The sequence below is a fragment of the Callospermophilus lateralis genome, chromosome 7, assembly GCF_048772815.1.
Source record: "Callospermophilus lateralis isolate mCalLat2 chromosome 7, mCalLat2.hap1, whole genome shotgun sequence".
NCBI classification, from domain to species: domain Eukaryota; kingdom Metazoa; phylum Chordata; class Mammalia; order Rodentia; family Sciuridae; genus Callospermophilus; species Callospermophilus lateralis.
The window spans coordinates 129688653-129708563 of record NC_135311.1 but is presented as its reverse complement, the minus strand read 5'-3'; the positions used below and the strand labels follow the sequence as shown (position 1 = coordinate 129708563).

Below are 19911 nucleotides of genomic sequence, written 5' to 3'. Positions count from 1 at the left end.
AGTACTGATATGGAATAATCATCAAGATGTACTTTTTTTGTTTAAGAAAATGCTAATCACAGAACAGTGAGTGGTCTCATTTTGATTTTTTAAGGTCCCTATGCTTATAGATGTCAGTGGAGAAGGTGCTTTATCGAAGTCAGAACAGGTCCTGGCAATCCATCCTGGTATGAAGGGCCCCCTCTGCTGTTCATGACCTGTATAGCTTAATTCAGGTAAAGTTTCTTGGATGATTTCTCAGAATTCACTAACAAAATCATCTGGATATGAAATTTAGAGGGGAGTGACTCTTCAAATTAAAATTTATACATCAGCTAATTTTTCAGGTATAAAAACTTGTTTCTACTATAGTTTTGAGTATTGCTTCATTTATTCTAGTTTATTTAACAATAACATCTATTATTACTGATTTCCATTTTCATTATCACTTTTATTCATTTTTCTGCATTATGAAATTATTGTTTTAAGTCCAAATTGTACCATGCTGATTCATCATTTCCAAAGCATAGTTTCTTGACTCTACAAAAAACTATACAAACTGTACAATTTCTTGTAGAGTCAAGAAACTACACTGGTGTGTCCTGTTTATAATGACATGAACACGCACAAGTAATTTGGTCCTAATAATAAAGTAACACATTTTAAACCTCATTCAGTTTTATTAGAGTGCTTCAGAAGTATTGCTGTAACATTATTTCCATCTACTTTATTCTGTATGAATGTGGGAGTGTCTTTTGATTATAAACGTCATCCATTTTATAAAAGATCACAAGCCTCTCTTTTAAAAAATATTCTGTAATTTGAATTTTATGTTTCTATACTCTATACTATACTTAAAATCTCTCGGGCATAACTTATTAGACAAAGTCTCAGTCTTTTGTTTTTAAAATTTAGAAAAAATCTAAATGCTGATTTGTTCTTTTAAATCTATTTCACAAAAGGGATGTTTTTGTTGTTGTTTTTAATATTTTGGCTTCTTTTATTTTCTATTAGTTAGCAGGGAGCTAATTAGGATTGGTGGTAAAAGATGGTCAGTATATAAGAACTGAGCTAATATTCCTCCCACTGAATGAGACCTTGGCACACTAAATCATCAGTTCTAAGGCTGTCATATAGCCCAGTGAATGGTGAAAGCTGATATCAAGCAAATGCTAAGTACAACTTCTCAATAACATGCCAATAAAAATCCTCCAGGTAGAATTAAATTGTGAGGCTATCAGGGAAGAAACAACAACCAAAAGAACACTTATGTAAACTGAGATGAATAAGAATTTAGTAAAATTATTTGATAAGTGAATAATGTGCCTTTTTTAAATAAAAAAATTAATAAAGATATCTTACAGTTTTTTTCTCTCTCTTGGCTGGAGGGGGCTGTTGCTGTGTAGGCACTATGATAGGTGCTGACTGATAAACTGGCTGACTTGGATAAAAAGGCGTTCCTAAAGAAATAGAAAAAAATAAAAGTAAGCATTCAGTTATTTTGTCAAACACATTGTAAGACCATCAATGACACTGTGTCACTAGAGAATCCCTTTTAAAAAGTAAACAAACATTATCTACTCAACATTCTGAGTAATTTCTTCCCACAAGCTCTCCTCCGTTACTAAAGTGGTCAAGAAATTACTCCCAAAATAGGCAACTTCTTGAACATTCATAAACATCTAATATGAAAACAACTACACACAGAACTCCCCTGTGGATTGACAGCAGGGTTACCTTTCTAAAACATAAACTGAGCTATAGTGCTGCTTTCAAAACATCATATTCTGCCAGTCCACTACCTGCAATAGTGACTCCTAAATAAAAGTGAGTCTGTGTGGGGGCTTGGTTGGGGCAAAGGGGGTGTATCCTAATCATGCTGGGGAGAAGAGGATGGTGAGATTCTTACTGATGGAGCACCAGGCCACAGGGAGCCATGATTAAAACCTGGGAAATGTCCTAAAGTTTGTGGGGAGGGGAATGAACAAGTGGCCTAAAGACATGGCCAAACTCCACGTTCTCACTTATGGAACCTGCTGCCCTAGTTCTAACGTATTCCTACTACATCCTTGGAGTACACCAGTCTCAACCAAATTGAACAAAATCAATCTCCTTCACTTTGTTCATGCCTTTGACTATACTGCCCATGTGCCTGCAAATACCTTCCATCCCTGGTTCTTCCAATGAACCTTTCACATTCAAAACTTAAATGATTATTGTAATTACTATCAAACTAAGTGCTTAGGAGTGAGGATAAACTGCATATTTTGAAGGTAGAGTATGAAGATATGATGAAGAGATGGATGCTGGTGTGAGAGGAAGATGACTTAGGAAAAACTATGAAAGTGTTTTGCCTAAGCAAGTGAAAGAACAGAGACATTATTCATGGAAATGAGGAAAAATAAGGGAAATAAATCAAGAGTTCAATTTTCAGCAAGTCTGAGATGTTTATTAAACTTCAAATGGAGATACCAAATAAGCAAAACAAGACACAAATCTACAGTCATAGGACAGGTATGACCTAGGATATACCCTTTTAATAACTGCTAGAATACAGATAACATAAACCACAAGATTAGATAGTTTATGAAAATAGTATACTTTTTTTTTTTTTTTTTTAAAGCAGCAGCAGGAGCAGCCAAAAGATGAAATCTTTGTTAGGGGAGAAAACAAGGAGGAAAATCAGTAAAGGAAATGGAAAGGCAGTGGTTGAAATGAAGAAAACCATACAAGAATGAGGAAGTGTACAACTGTGTCAAAAGGTCCTGAAAGTGCAACTCAAGATTTGTTAAAAGTAGAAATCACTGGTTATCCCTAAAAAGGTGTTTGGGTAGAGAGGTGACAGGGTAGAGGTAGGTCTCATGTGGGCAGAGTCAATAAGTAAAAATGACAAAAGAAAATGAAGTCAGTGAGGATAGATAACTGCTTTTCTTGAAAGCTTTCTTGTGGAAGGTAAATGGTGAAAGGGGGCTATTGCTAAAGAACAATAAGGCATCCAAAAGAAACAAATTTAATATTGGCATAAAAAACATATCATCTGTTAATGGGTTTCAATGTGGGGAAAAGAGGAATAGCATAGTGACAGCTTTAAGTGGGTATAGGATGGAATCTAACATGTGCATAAAAGGATGGTTCTACTATAGGAGCAAGGATATGAAAAAGAAAATAAATGTGCATGAAGGTTCAGGTAAAGGTACAGGAAAAAATCTGTGTTACTAACAAAATTACTGTTGGCCTTATTATCACTGTCATTTATATGATCAACATCCTCACCACCATCATAATATCTTGAAGTGAAAATTTCTTGGAAGCAGTAAGATTTGCAGTATCAAGACCTTAAAGATATGAATCAGGTTTAGAGAATCGTATTTAGAAAAGAGGTAGGTATAGGGAAAGACTAGAGTTTCAGTTAAGTTCAATGCAAACTTACAAAGAAAAACAACAAAAAACCCCAAATAGACATCTTCTACCAGCAAGTAAATTATACTCACAGTAGAACTTTAATAATTTTATAGTTCCCTATTACATCATTAGCTATGAAACTCAGAATACTAACCCCTAAAATTGGTTTCAAATGCAGCTAGACAAGCAACATAATCTGCCCACCTTCCCATATTTTTCAAGCTAAGTAAAATAAGATGTCAAAGGTGAACTCTGTTTAAAATAAATAAATAAATAAACAAACAAACAGATATAGTATTCTTCTAATGAAGCATTTTTGAGTCAACACAATTGGCAAGAAGGCTGGTATATCACATGCCCAATGAACAGCTGCAGAATAAATCTGACAGAAATGGGTGTTTTTTCAATACAGTGTGGTTAAAAATCAATCAAGTAAAAGATGAAGTCTTTTTCTCAAATGTGGGCACCAGCAGAAGAAATCTACTCTACCAAACAACAAGAACACTGAAATATACTTTTTGTTCTATTAAAAATGTGACACGTACAAAACCTGGATTTGATCCCCAGTTACACTAAAACACACACACACACAGAATAATTTTTGCATACCATTTATCAGATAAGAAAGTTATTTATTATCTCTATACCTCTGGTTTCCTATGCATGGAATGAAGTAGGTTTGGTTAGATCAGTCTTTCAACTATAATCTGAGGGCCAAACCCATCCTACCACCATTTATTTTCTGAATAAAGCTGAATTGGGGCCAAGCATGGTGGCACATGCATATAATAATTCCACGGGCTTGGGAGGCTGAAGCAGGAGAATTATGAGTTCAAAGCCAGCCTCAGACACAAGGCAAGATGCTGTCTTTAAATTTAAAAAGTGCAATGTGGCTCCAGTGGTTAAGTGCCCCTGGGTTCAATCCCTGGAACCAAAAAAAAAAAAACAAAAAAAAACCCAAGTATTGAAAGACATTCCTACATAGTAGTTTACCTACTGTGAATGGTTTTTTTTGTTTTTCGTTTTCTTTATTTTGTGTGGTACTAGGCATGAAAAACCCAGGGCCTTATGCATGCTAGGCAAGTGCTCTAACACTAAGCTACATTCCCACCCCTTTTCATTTCACTTTGAGACAGAATAACACTAAGTAGTCCAGGTTACTTGATCTTGCAGTCCTTACGCTTCAGGGCTCCCAAATAGCTGGTACAGGCAGGCACTACCAAAGCACCTGGCAGCTAAGGCTGCTTTTACATTATAAGGACAGAGTTTGAATAGATGCAATAGGTACCATACAGCCTGCAAAGCCTGAGATATTTAATATCCGGTCCCTTACAGAAAAAATGCTGACCTACATCAGTGGCTCATAAACCCCAACTTATCTAAAAGGTATAAATGATATGTGGCAAAATTTATATAATAATAACCATGGGAATTTTACTCAGCAATAAAAGAGAATCAAATCATGGCATTTGCAGGTAAATGGATGGCACTGGAGAAGATAATACTAAGCAAACTTAGCCAATCCCAAAAAAACAAATGCCGAATGTTTAATCTGATATAAGGAGGTTGACTCATAGTGGGATAGGGAAGGGGATCATGGGAGGAATTGATGAATTCTAGATAGGGCAGAGGTGTGAGCGGGAAAGGAAAGGGGCAGGGGATTAGCAAGGATGGTGAAATGTGACAGACATCATCATCCAAAGTACATATGTGAAGACATGAATTGGTGTCAACATACTTTATATACAACCAGAGATGTGAAAATTGTGCTGTATACATGTAATAAGAATTGTAATGCATTCTGCTGTCATTTATTTTTAAAAAATACAAAAATAATAACCATGAAATACACATAAATATTCTTAAAGGTTTTCCAACTTCAATTTTTATAAAGAACTATGCCTATTTTTAAATTATTTTAGTCCACCAGTCCTAGTGGCAAATACCTGTAATCCCAACTATTCAATGGTTCCACAAAAAGCATTACTTAAGGACCAAAAATGCCATACAGGTCAGCAGTGTGGCTCAGCTAAGATCAGATATTCATGCTAATCTAGGGAGATTGCAAGTTCAAGCTTAACCAGGCAACTAAACCAGATATCGTCTCAAAATGAAAAATGAAAAAGTGGCTGGGTATGTATTTCTGTGGTAGAACTGCTTGCCTCGTACTGCAACCCCAGGTACTGCAAAAAAAAAAGAAAAAAATTTCAGTACTACTCTTTTTTTGTTAAAATAGCTTTCTTATATTAAAATAATACTAACAGTAAATGGCAATTTTCTGTAAAGATCTTATTGACAAAAATAAAAATGTAAAAATCCTTTGTGTCTCCTCATTTATTTCATTTTTTATTCATTATACATGCCTATGGTATTAAAAGGTCTAGAACTACTAGTGTAACCAATGGTTAGGTTTCTTCTCATTGGTAAAAGGAAAGCATAAATATGAAACAAATGTATGGTAAGATCCAGAAAGACAGGGAAATATCTTTTTCTTTTTTTAATATTTTCTTTTTAGTAGTCATTGAACATATATATATAAAATTTATGTGGTGTGGAGAATCAAACCCAGTGCCTCACACATGCTAGGCAAGTGCTCCACCAATGAGCTACAACCTAGCACATGGGAAATATTTTAACAACTGCATTCCATAAAATACCTATTCACGATGTTTTACACATTATGAGCCTTTTAAAAACATCTGGAACTTTGAATTTTCTACAGAAATAAAGATGAACATAGTGGTTCAATGTCTAGGTTGACACAAAAACCCCAAAAGAGTTCAGGAAAAGATGGCAGAGAGGAGGAAATCATATAAAACTAGAAGAAAGTGAAATATACTGGTCTAAAGCAAGAGTGATTAGGAACTGTAACTATGCTTAATTCTCGATCTTTCTCCCCGCCCCTTTTTTTGTTCCCCCTTTACCAACATTATTGCAATGACTACCCATTAACCATCCCACCCTCTTTTGCCCATGAATCTAAATTTGCCATCTTTGGGCCAAAATCCTATAGAATTGACCTAAAAATAATGTCATGTCTCCATTAGGTATTTGTATGACACAAGAGGCCTCAAAGTGATTAAGAAACACCAACAAGAGAAAAACTGAAAAGTTTATATCGAGTAAATACTATGATTAGTTCATTTTCTTTGAAACTATACAAACACTCCAGGAATTATAAAACTAGGAAAATTTATGGATCATGATTAAAGAGATTGATGAAGATAAAAATACTTGAGACTCATTATTCAAGAGTTCAAACTACATATGGAAATAAAATGGTAGCATGCTAGAGTGGAATATAAAGCTAAAAATGGAAAGGAAGGAGCTGGGGATAGAGCTCAGTTAGTGGTATGCTTGCCTCACATGCACAAGGCCCTGGGTTCAATCCCCAGCATTAACCACACACACCCCCAAAAAAAACCACCAGCAAAAAAAAAAAAAAAAAAAAACACCTCTGGAAAGAAGACCATCCAATTCATAAACTCAAGCAGCACAGCAAGAAGCAACAAGTCTCAGGATCTGTTCCTAATAGGTTTTGCCAGTGGATGGTTTTCTGTCTCAGAACAGGACACAAACTCTGATCCTATTCCCACATCCATTTTGAATCCATACCAACAGAAGAGGTAAGTGATAAAAACAAAGACCTAGGAGTAGAAAGAGGAGAAAAGGTTCCCAAAACAGGGAATAGGAAGTGGAATATTCAAGGCTTCTGGACCGTGAAGACCAGAACAGCTGTCCCCAGATGTTACAGCTGAGGGACTTAAACTGTTGGAAACAACTGCACCAGACCCTCTCATTATGATACAAAGATTTTTACTACTGCCTAACTTGAAATCTGAAACGGCTACCCAAATTGTGAAAATAATCTACACTTCTAACAGTAAAGGATTAAATAAATTATGACTCATTCCAAAAACAAAATCCTATATGTAATGAAATGTTTAGGAATATTCTGTGAGCAGGAGGGATTGATAAACCTCCAGAAAGTTTTAGAATATTATGAACAGTTCTATGTACACTTGAGATAAATGGAAAAATATAAATCAAACCATGAAATGTTGCTTCTTTAGGGGATGGGAATGAAAAGAAACTGGCTATTTCAGCTTTATATATTTTCTATAATTTCAATTTTTGTCATTAACAATTTTCATAATAAAATAAACTTTTCTTGTCTTTTTTTTTGGGGGGGGGGTACTTGGGGTTGAACCCAGGAATTTTGCCCAGCCCTTTTAAAATTTTTTCAGACAAGGTCTCATGTAGGACAACACACTTGGCTGAAATAAAGTTAATTTAAGATCATAGAGTGTTTAAATCCAGAGAATAAATTACCCATTAGATGGTTGTTGGACTTGCAAAAGAATTTACTGGGGAAAACACAATTCTTATTAAACAGAACAGACATCAATAATGCCTGAGCAATAAGTGAACCTCAACACAGTTCATTTTCATTAAAATGATCATTTCCAACAGAAATAAAGCAAGCTAAAATATGGTATAACATTGTATAATTATATCTACAAATGATTTCATGACTAGTAAACTCATCCATAGTTTATACACTGCAGTCATTTATAAAAAGCAATAGAGAGGGTAGTTAGAAACTTGTAGTAATAATTTGACCCATGTTGTTTTCTGAGTCCACAGGTGATTTACATAATCAATGAGTAAACAGAAACCTTTTAAAATATGATTTTATAATTATAAGAAATAATTACACTCTCTTTGTAACATGGTACTAAAAGAGAAATATTATTTAATACCTGTATGTTTATTCTAAGAAGCTCATCTTAGGGGCTGGGGTTGTGGCTCAGTGGTAGAATGTTCACCTATCATGCTTGAGGCACTGAGTTTGATCCTCAGCACCACATAAATATAAAAAAAAAGATATTGTGCCCACTTAAATCGAAAAAATAGGTATTAAAAGAAAGAAGCTCATCTTACAATTTTTCTATTTTAAAAATAATAAAAAAGATAGCCAATGTTATACTTACAAATTACTTTCATTTAAATTTTCAGAATAAGGATCAATACACTGTATGAAAACAGTGACTTATAGCTCAATTCAAGGGATACATTAAGAATACTTGAACAGTACCAGCAATATTTTATCTCAAAAACTGGGATAGATGCAGTGGCGCATGCGTGTAATCCCAGTGGCTCAGGAGGATGAGACAGGAAGGAGGATCACAAGTTCAAAGCCAGCCTCAGCAACATTAAGGCACTAAGCAACTCAGTGAGACCCTGCCTCCCCAGGTACTGCGCCCCCCCAAACCAACCGGGTATTGGATGTGTTATTTTTAACCTTAAAATTTATATACATGGGGCAGGAGATGTATCTCAGAGGAAAACACTTACTTTTAGCATATGTAAGGCTCTGGGTTTGATCCCCAGCAAAAAACAAAAACCCCAAAAAACAAACAAAAAACTCACATATTTGAAATAGATGGTGTTCTGAAAATATCAAATAAACATATATTTGAGGCATTTAACGAGGTTTAACATACATATTTGAAATGGCAATTTCAAAAGGCAATATTAATATTGGCCAAGGTACCTACCTTCTCTAAAAGAAGCAAAGTCAGGTATACATGGTTGCTTTGCTGATTTCACCTCAAAATTAAAAAAAAAAACTTCCTTGGGCTATTCTAATACAAATCATTTTTATGTAAAGGTTCTTAACTAAGCTATTAAATCTCAATGTAAGGAAACTGGCTAATGGACAGATTAGGCCAGTTAAAATTTTAAGGTCTGCTTTGCTGGTATTGGGAGTTGGGATGAGACCAATGCTTATTTAATTTTTAAGCTTAATTTTTCTGGTATCCACTGATTATATCCCTAATAATACTGTAGAATTAAATCAAGTGTCAAATACAATAAAAATTTATTGGAAATATAAGTACTTCTTAATACATCTTGGTTCAGTATTGGCTTAAATGTCATATATAAGTTTGGCATTAAAAACACCTTTAATTTTTCAAAGCATTTTTACTTGAACTAATCCTCAAACCTTCCCATAGCACAGATTATATCACAATTTTGCAGGTAAAGAATCATAAGTTCACTGAGTTATCCTCAGTCCTCCCACATACACTCTCCAAGTGCCTACTAATCACTGTTTCAGGAGCTGGGGATATAGCAGTAAATAAAACAAACTAAAATCCCTGCCTTTGTGGATATTACATCCCAGTGGGAAAGACAGACATTACTAAAGTCTCTCAGATACAGGGTGGAGGTAAATACCTGAAGAAAAATAAATCAAAGGGAAATAAGTATATTTATGCCATCATAGCAGATATTCCGAATGACACATGGGCTCATTCAACCAGAACTACCAACTCCTTCAGAAGGTGTCATGAACTAAATATACTCCTATAATACTCTTTCCTTGTAAGCCACTCTCTTTAAAAAAAAAAAAAAAAAAAGTAGCTTTCAAGACAGAAGTTTGCAAGATTTTATTTCCAAATCCTTCCCACAAGTAAGCTTCAATGCCTAAACTAACCTTTGAAATAACAAAATTGAATACAACAAACTAGCAGAAGTTTGATTTTTTTCCTACTTACCATAAGCATTAGGGAAGTCCCCAGGTCCTGGTCCAGGATAAAAAGGACCCGGTCCCGGTGGCTGAACTGGATATTGTTGTGGAGGCCCAACATAAGGGGGGCCACTATGACGGTACTAGAAGAGAAAAAGTATAGACGTTTATACATAATATGAAGGTAGCTTACTATGGAAAAACCAAGTAATATGTGTGTGTGTGTAATCATTTAAATGAGGCGAAGATATGGGTGGTTATACACAATCAAAATGTTTGCTTCCCATCCAGATACAAGCAAAATGAAGGTAAAACTATACAGCAAATCAACACAGGGAACCATCAGCTCACTACAAAATGACTTCTGGCTGTTAACTTTTAGTGCCAGTAAATGACATCACAAGAACAAAATAACTACTAAGTCTATAGTAGAACAGTCTGGTTGTGGGAAACAGAAAAGGTAAGAGCTACATGTCTCCATCATATATTTACTAAATTTAATATAATTAAATATATTTAATTTAATATAATTTAATATATTTACTAAATAAAAATATTTACTCATATTTTTGAGTAAATACACATATATACACAAACTTTTTTGGTAAGAAGATATTCAATTATCTTATTATAATTTTATGGGAAATGACCAAATGGCTAGATCTTCATAACCAATGAGAAAATTTACACATTACTAAAAAATCAATGATATCAACCACCCTCCCTGCTAGCCTCTGATGAGAATCTGGATTAATTCCCACTTTATCGATGGCCTACCTGGGCCTGAGCGATACTTTACCTGTGGTATGCAGTACTGAGGACCCTGGGGTACTGGGTACGGCATAGGCAGATGGTTAACCATCATGATGTGCTGATTGGTCTGGTACACTGCAGTGGGTGTCTGTGCACCAGGACGAATGGAAGGACTGCTGTTTGGGATGGTGGCTCGAGGAGGCTGAATTTGAGGCCTCTGGAAAAACTGGGAGGGGGAGAAAGAATTTTTTTTTAATTAAGGGGAATATATATGTTTTACTATCTTGAGTTTTCTCCTTTTTCCACTAATAATAATCTGATGGACTCCAATTCGAAATATAATATACATGAAAAGAGAATAAACTGCCTGATGAATGGGTTCACAAAATATACTTCATATATTAAGTAAAGTTCTGATCAGTGTCTTCACATTTGAAAACAGTGGGGTAATCTCAACTTTAAAGCCTCAGCTGTTTTAAAATGAATGTCCTGGACCATATTATTAATTTTTAAATGCAATATAAAAACATAATGTAATTTTAAAATAAATATACTCAAAGAGTATCTGATGTTTCTCTAAAACTTTTCTGATGTATAACTGTTGCTCTTTCATAATAGGTGGCTCATAAAAATTAAAAATTAAAAGTAATTCCCCCAAAAATTACCACCCAAGTTTTATAAAATGTTTTAAGAAGTCTCTCTGAACAATAAAGTTTTTCTCAAGTGTTCTCCCTCTTGTATTTGGAATCAAATTGAGGCCCTCATACAAGGTAGGCAAGTGCTCTAACTCAGAGCTGCATTCCCAGCCCTGAACGTAAAAATTTCATCCCAGTTCATTCAAGGAAAATTAAAATAATCTATATGTTGTCACATGCCAAACTAAGCCTTCTTTTTGAAAAAGTTGACAAAATGCCATCCTAATCTGAACTCAATTTTGCTTTCTAGAACAGTTTGCAATCAAAGTAGAAAATCTAGATAGGCCTGAATGGTCTAGAATGAGCAGAACTCCAATCTCTCAAACAGCAACCACCACCTATAGTTATTTATGGTTCTCACTGCAAGTCTAAAAGCTGTGAAACTGTAGACCAATAGCATATTTCCAACATGAATTCATTTATTTATCAGCAAACAAACAATCTCATAATAATAATAATAATAATAAAAATAATAATAGGACAGAGAAATAAAGAGGCCATGCAGAACCAGTAGTTTGTTACCTGAATGGGTCTGAATCCTCCCTTCAATTATGAAGCAAGAAAGCAGCAGGAAACAGAAAGAAAGCCAATGGAAAAGCTTACAGATCAGTAGGAAGGGGTAGACACAGCATGCAGCTCAAAAAAAATCTTTCTATTTAGTAATCATAGGAGAAGAAAGAAGTCTAGAAAAATCGAAATGACAATTCTCCACTTGAGAATTCAAACACATGTGGAATCAAAGCTTCAATCACATTTAATTGAAAATAAGTAAATCCAGTAACAACAACAAAAAAAAATTAAAGTTTTATCATCTTAAAAAACGATTGTTGCTTGGTAGCACAAGAACAGTTGGATCTACTGATTCCTATTTAGGCTCATAGATGGCCATTATATGATTTGGCCATTATTATTATATTTAGCCTTACTATGATTTACTCTCCATCTTAAATAGAGATAAGATTTAACAATAAAAGTGTCATTTGTTATTTAGGATTCTGTAAATGTTCTAAGAAATAACTAAAAATTTCAATTTATGTCAGACTCTGCATGATAGAAACTTGCTCTTTTCAACTAATCAATCAGACATCTAATAGGCCAAATCTAAAATGGAGAGCTATAAAAATAATTTTTAAATGCTGTCTAGAGCCAAGATCCCCTGAATTGTTTCATAATTCCAGACATGAGTGTTATAACTGGTTCAAATAAAGCCAAACTTTGACATCTGGGCCCACTCAGGACTTATTGTGTCGTATTCTTATAAGCATTGAGATACTCCAAAAGTATAAGCAACTGGTCATCTTGTGCTGAGGTGGGAAAACTGTAATCCAGTGCCCAAGGCTCATCCCCATTCAACCTTCATACCTCCAGGCAAATAAAGCCCCTAAGAGGTTAAGTCAGAAAAGCAAGAGAAAGATAAACAGGAGAATGAAGTGAATGGGGGAACCCAATGGGGAAGGCCACAAAGCAGCTGATAGAGATGCAAAGAAAGCACAAGAGGCAGAGTTGATATCCCAGGAACCTGGGACAGGCCCAAACTATAGAACCAACTCCTAGTTATCTCCACTGACACACTGCAGTGACAGGCACAACAATTTTTGTTGTCTTCAAACAGGAATACTGAAGGAGTAAACTTCCCATTACTAGACTGCACTTTCAAAAACTACATAGCAGATGAAATCTATTATATATAAATGTGAATTGTTAACACTTTTCCCAGATGAACTTAAGCATTTTGATAACACAGCTAATATATCAGGACCACAAAAATGTTACAGGTTTCAAGGAGAGGAAAGTCATCCATCTGCTCAAATTATTGATTATTACTAGACATCAAGGACAGTGGATAAAAAGATTCATACTGAGATCCTTTTCCAGCAACTCTTAGGGGACCACCAAAACAAGAAAACAATCAAAAAGGTGATAGATAGTCTACTTTGGTTATATTACCACCAAATTTTGTTAAGGCACTCACATAATTGCCTAAAAAGACATGGCACTTTGGGGTGGCAAAGGAGAAGGGAAGAAACTTACACATTCACTTACATAGAGTAAGAAAAATAGACATGGGCAAAATTTTCCCATAATTTTAACATTTAGGGAGGACTTTTCTTAAAAACTACTATTTTCATATTATTCTAATGGAATTCGTAACTAGAATAACCTAGGTTACATCTTATTCAGGGGGAGTTTAGAGTAGTATTTCCTTCAGTGACTGAAACAAAAAGTATTTCTAATGATACTCCTAATATTAACATACAGATAAACCAACAAAACACAAAATTTGTAGTTATACTGACATACAATAATGTTCATACACTAAGATTTCAGCTTTGAAGCTAGGTAGAAATGTATATAGGCTCTTTAAATAACAACAGTGACACTTTATATGGTACTTACTACCTACCAGGCAACATCCTAAGCAACATCCTCTGGGCAAATCTCAAAGGCAAGCACTATTATTAACACCCCATTAGATATGTCATATAAATAAAGATTAAATTACTTGCTGAAGGTCAATTCCCATCTACAATTTAAATAGTCATGTTCCAGGTATGTACTTTAGGTTGCCCATGCTAAGGAAGTGCTCCCTCACTGAGCTATACCTCTAGCCTCTAGGTGTGTACTTTTAACTATTATACAAGCTACCTTCTCATGACCTTGAACAACAACATACTTCAAACAAGTGTGGTCATCAGTATCCGAATTGCATTTCACTGTGAAATAGAGCTGTGAGGTTTTAATATGTATAGGTCTAGAAAAGCTGTACCAGCTAGAAATTCAAAGAAATTTTTAAAAAAGTGGATTCTTATTTCTGTGCCTCAAGTGTGGAATAGGGAGAGGGAGCACAGGAGGAATAGAGAAACTCTAGATAGGGCAGAGGGGTTGGAGAGGAAAGGAGGGAGCGTGGGGTTAGAAATGATGGTGGAATGTGATGGTCATTATTATTCCGAAGTACATGTATGAAGACACGAGTTGGTGTGAATATACTTTGTATACAACCAGAGAGATGAAAAATTGTGCTCTATATGTGTAATAAGAATTGTAATGCATTCTTCTGTCATATATAAATTTTTTTAAATAGAGTAACATGGAGCTTCATTTTTCCTCCTAAAAATGAAAGTGAAAACACATACATATCAGCAGAGATTTTAATAATGTATAGGTCTAGAAAAGCTGTACCAGCTAGAAATTCAAAGAAATTTTTTAAAAAAGTGGATTCTTATTTCTGTGCCTCTTTCTAACTATCCAATGACAAATGAAGAATTAGATTTAGTAGTAGGACAAAAAAGTCAGATTCTCAGATGGATGGGCATTGCCAATAAACCACAGGTTATTAAAAGGAATATATATTAGAAGGGATTTTCCCCAACTGCTTACAATCCTTCTGAATTCCTTTTCTTCTTGGAGGAGTGAAGAATCATGGTTGGAAGGACAGCATATGACATTTAGTATTATCATCTACCTAAAGCTACAAAGTCTTTTCAAAACATGCCATTGGCAACCCAAGTCACAGCTCCATTTCATAGTGAAATGCTTTCTTTGTACTGGCTCCAAACTTTTCAGTCTGTATCATCTGCCCACTCACTCCATGGGTATCCCTAAAACCACAGTGAAGTCAGATCTTTCTCCATAAGTGACACATCTCCACATTACCTCAAGACTGTCACCACTGTAGACATTCACTCCACTATTTTTTTCCCAAGCCAATCACCTCCTTCTCACCACCTGTCAACATGGACTCTGAACTTCCTGGCCAGCTTGCTCTGTCCTCTTAATTTGGTCCCATTAATCAAAAGTCTCACAAAATAGACAAGCAAACATAATATTCAGTTGAGGTTTGCCTCACTCAAAATATATCTGCTAGACTGGAGACAAAGCTCAGTTGTGGAGCACTTTTCTAGCCTAAGAGACCTTTGATTCAGTCCCTAAAACCAAAAATAGACAAGAGGAATGGAGAGGAGGGGATGGAAGGGGGATAAGAGGGGGAAGAGAAACTATTTGTTGCTGAGTGGGCAACATTTTCTCAAAGTACTACCACATGTGATTCATTAATGAAACCAAGAATCACAGAAACTCTTTTGTCAATTACATTTTGCCACTGACTAGTACTGAATTAGAATAATTTAAAACCCTTAAATCTTCTTTATAAATAATTTGTCAATAAGCTATGCTCTTCACTTCTGTGCTCTTTGTTTGGTTTTGAAGTTCATATAGGGATTCTTGCTATTTGTTCCTTTGAAGCATTTATCTGGCAAATTTAACCAATCAGTTCAGATTGTACAGATTTTTTTAGATAACAATTTGATCATGCAATACCAAACTACATGACCATTAGAACAGAGAAGAGAGAACCATGCACAAGAAAAGAATCATCTGTTCAAGTACTTAAGTTCCTTGTCTTTTAATGGTTTACCATTTTGCCAGAGTAGAATGGCAGAGCAGAATAACAAAACTCATTTGATGTATAATTGGGGGCAAATCCAAAGAGCTAAGATACACTAAAAAAGAGGCTGAAGGTGGAATATTCATGATTGTTTATTTTTCCAAAAGCCCGTGAGAAAAATGTTTCCTCTTGTACAATTCTTCTAGAGATGCAATAATTTACCACACTAGCCAAAGGTTCCTGGCCAATAACAATACTATAAATGCTTTTTAGAAGTTGCTAATAATTATGATGCATTATCTTGCATGACATTGCTCACTGAAAGCATCAAAAACAAACACATCTCTAACAAATTATATAATCAGAAATTCTTTGAAAATCTCTACTCATTTTTAGCATCTAGAAAAATCCCATTCAATCACAATAGTTCTTCCCACATGAGGAGGGGAAATCTGAGTACTTATTATTTTGGAAAGCAATAAACATACCAAAACTATGTTTCCTGACATCCCTATCTTTATGCAGTAATATAAGTCAGGGTACTGGAAGGACAATCAGTAAGATCTTCAATTAAGACTTTTTTTTTTTTTTTTTTTTTTTTGGTGAATATATTTTCAAAGTCTAAAATGCTGTTGAAGGACAGGCTAAGATTCTCTGACAAGTTACAAAAGGACAAGCAGTAAAAAGTCCACATAGTGAGATATCACCCAGGTATCAACCTGATTCATAATCTACTAAGAAAGTTCAGTCTAAATTTTTTTTTGTATTTTCCTGTCTACATGTGGTCAATATTATATAATTTAGGTTTCACCAAGAATCAGAAGATGAAAGGCCAAGAGTGGAGCTCTCCAATATGGTAGTCACTAGCCATATTTCATGAAATAAAATTTAAAATTCAGGTTTTTATCTGCATTACACACACTTCCAGTGCTCAATAATCACATGTTGCCAGTAGCTATAGTACGGAACAGTGCAGATTCAGAACATTTCCATCATCAAAGAAAACTGTACTATACAATGCTGCCCTGGAATATTAGGTCAGATTAGGAAAAACTAAGAATTCTATCAAGAACAAGGGGTATTCAGTCAGATCCCTAAGAAAACAGTTTTGGAAGTGAGCATCCTAGTGGAAGACTTCATTCATAGATCAAATATGTTTGGGAAAAGAAAAAGGCAAGCCGACTGGCTGCTAAAGGAGCAGACCTGGCTCTGTTATATGGCAGGCCAGGCACTTTAATTCCCAAACACCAACAAAAAATAGGGGTTATATTACATCATTTCTATCACTTATAAGCATATCGTACCCATTTTGTAATTACAAAAGCTGAAGCATGAGGTTCAACTCCTGATAGGCATTTTCTCCATTCTTCATGCTCCCCACTCTATAATTCCATGTGAACAAGACCCCAGATCCAAATGCCTATCACTATCCTTCATAAAGCTCTCAGTTCTGGTCACAAGATTGTTTAGATGCTTGATCTGTTATCCTATTCACATTCACATGCCAGGTCTGACCCTAGAGGCAAACCACAAGCCTTCACTTGTGGTTTATTTCACTTTCAAAACTCAATGAAACTACCTAAAGCAATACAAATATGTCTCAACCTAGACATACAACAGCACCATTTTCAGTAGAGAAATCTTTAGGGATTATATTGAAAAAATAACATAAGTGAATTATTGTTGGGGGTGGGAGTTGTTTCTGTTTTGTTTCTTTCCCCCAAAACAAAACAAACTACAATAGGAAGAAAATGCAGTTTCAATGCTTGTCACCAGGTACTATATTACTTGGTGGCACATACTGTCAAGGTTTTTGAAGTTTGTTGTTTTTGAAGTTTGCAGTGTTTGTAAATGCATAGTATTTAGCATTTACAAACACTGCAAGGTGTAAAATTATTTGATTTCATGAATATTTCTAAATACTAATTCCCTGGTTTTTCTCATAATGAAAAGAAGACTAAGTCATGGTATGCAACCAACCACCTGATCTGTACTGTGAAACCCGAAAGTAAAATAAGGATAGGTACATACATAACTTTAAACCACAATTACACAGATTTCAAAGACCAAACACTTGAAATAAACAAGTCAGAATGTAAAAAATCATATCAATGGCTTGTTTTTGGGTTTTTGTTTTTGGTGCTGCGGATTGAACCCAGGGCCTTGTGAATGCAAGGCAAGCACTTCACCAAGTGAGCTATATCCCCAGGCCCCAACGGCTTGTTTTAATTCTGAATGTATCTTCTGTTCTTTCAGTCTCTAATTATCTTGTGATTTTCAGTGTTAAAAAAAAAAAAAGGAAACATACTTTTAAAAGCTAAGAGTGTTTTACAAATAAAATGACTCAACACTTTTTATTTTACCTTTGAAGAAAACTACAATTCCAAAAGCTCTTCAGGTAATAAAATGCAAAAAAGCCAAAAAAGAAAACACCAAGACAAAAACGAAAGAAAATATTTAATAATTTAAAGTATCCCTGCAAAAGCCACAAACTGATGGTACCAGGAAGAAGTAACCGACATAATTCTAAATGCAGCATGGTATTCCTGGTTTGCAGGGAAGCCAACAGAACTACGGGCTGGGCAGGCATTGTGGTACACACCTGTAATCCCAGGAACTCAGGAGGCTGAGGCAGGAGGATCACAAGTTCAAGGCTAGCCTCAGCAACTTGGCAAGGACCTAAGAAACTCAGTGTGACCCCGTCTCAAAATAAAAAATAAAAAAGGGCTAGGTATGTGGCTCAGTGGTTGAGCACAGCTAAAGATCAACCTGCCAACACTTTCCTGAGTCATATTACTCATGAAAAATCTTGCCCCACATAGATTTCTAAAAGTTTTCCTGGATTGTTGGAATGAAGTATGGATAAACTGATATCACATGCCTTTAATAACTCAGGAAAAAAGAAAACAGAATTTCTCAGTCAACTATTTATAAATGCTTATAACATCCTGATTTAAAGACCACTGCTACTGAATACAAGCAGAGAAACAGAACTTAAAAACTAATAAGAACTTAAAAACTAATAAACAATCTATAAGAACCTGGCTACTCTTATAAGAAGGTGGGCACGGGTTATTTTGTAATATGGTACTAGTTTCAACATCTACCCAGCATTCCATCAGTCTATTGCAAGACAATCTAGAAAAAGAAATGAGGCCAAGGGTAATGTTAATTCCGTTTACTAATGCTCTGCCTTAAGAGAAAGAGAGGTATACAAAGTGAACATGTAAAAAAACAGAAACGAAACTGTGCCTTATATCAAGGAGCTTAGGGGGCCGGGGCTGGGACTCAGTGGTAGTGCACTTGCCTGGTATGTGTGAGGCACTGGGTTTGATTCTCAGCACCACAGATAGATAGATAGATAGATAGATAAATAGATAGATAGATAAAGAGCTATCAATAACTTAAAAAAAAAAAGGAGCTCAGAAAACTTTTCCAATTCCTTTTCACCATTTAATTCGCAAATTAAATGTTTCTTTTACTCTGGTTCTTGAATGCAGATTTCCCAGGTTTCTCTTTTAGGAGAATCTGGCTTGACAGGGAATGAAATTTCAACCTTGCATATGTAGCCTGGACTAAATTTCATAAAAAAATTATAATATCTTGGGTGGGGGTTGTGGCTCAGTGACAGAGAGCTCACCTAGCAAGTGCGAGGCCCTGGGATTTATCCTCAGCACCACATAAAAAATAAATAAGTAAAATAAAGGTACTATGTCCAACCACAACTAAAAAACGAAAAGTTATAATATCACCTTTTTACCTAAGGGCCTATCTTTTTCAGTACTAGTAGTAACCCTTTTGTCCTGGATTCTCACTCTGCTAATCATTTTACTTGCATTATGTCACTGATTCTTTTTTATTATTATTTTTTAAGTTGTTGACAGACCTTTATTTTCTTTATTTATATGTGGTGCTGAGAATCAAACCCAGTGCCTCACATATGCCAGGAAAGTGTGTTACTGCTGAGTCACAGCCCAAGCCTTCACTGATTCTTTATATTAATCTTGAGATGGTATTACTATCTCCATTTTACTAATAACAAAACTGAAGCTGTCTATTATCTGAGCGGGAACACTCAGATAATAATAAGGAATCATTAGGAAGCTGAGGCATTAGGATCTCAAGCTTCAGGCCAGCCTCAGGAAATTGGCAAGACCCTATTC

The 19911-nt window shown here is 35.2% G+C and overlaps 1 protein-coding gene across 9 annotated transcripts in view; it reads right to left on the bottom strand.

The window, feature by feature from the left end:
- Positions 1-19911, bottom strand: part of Eif4g3 (eukaryotic translation initiation factor 4 gamma 3) — a 284385-nt gene that overhangs the window by 115655 nt on the left and 148819 nt on the right. For all 9 annotated transcript variants that reach the window (XM_076861117.2, XM_076861118.2, XM_076861121.2 and 6 more), the window contains 3 exons: positions 10716-10895; positions 9945-10059; positions 1342-1439 (listed from right to left, as the gene is read on the bottom strand). In XM_076861117.2, coding sequence (XP_076717232.2) covers positions 1342-1439; positions 9945-10059; positions 10716-10895 — 393 coding nt within the window. The remainder of the gene's footprint in view (positions 1-1341; positions 1440-9944; positions 10060-10715; positions 10896-19911) is intronic.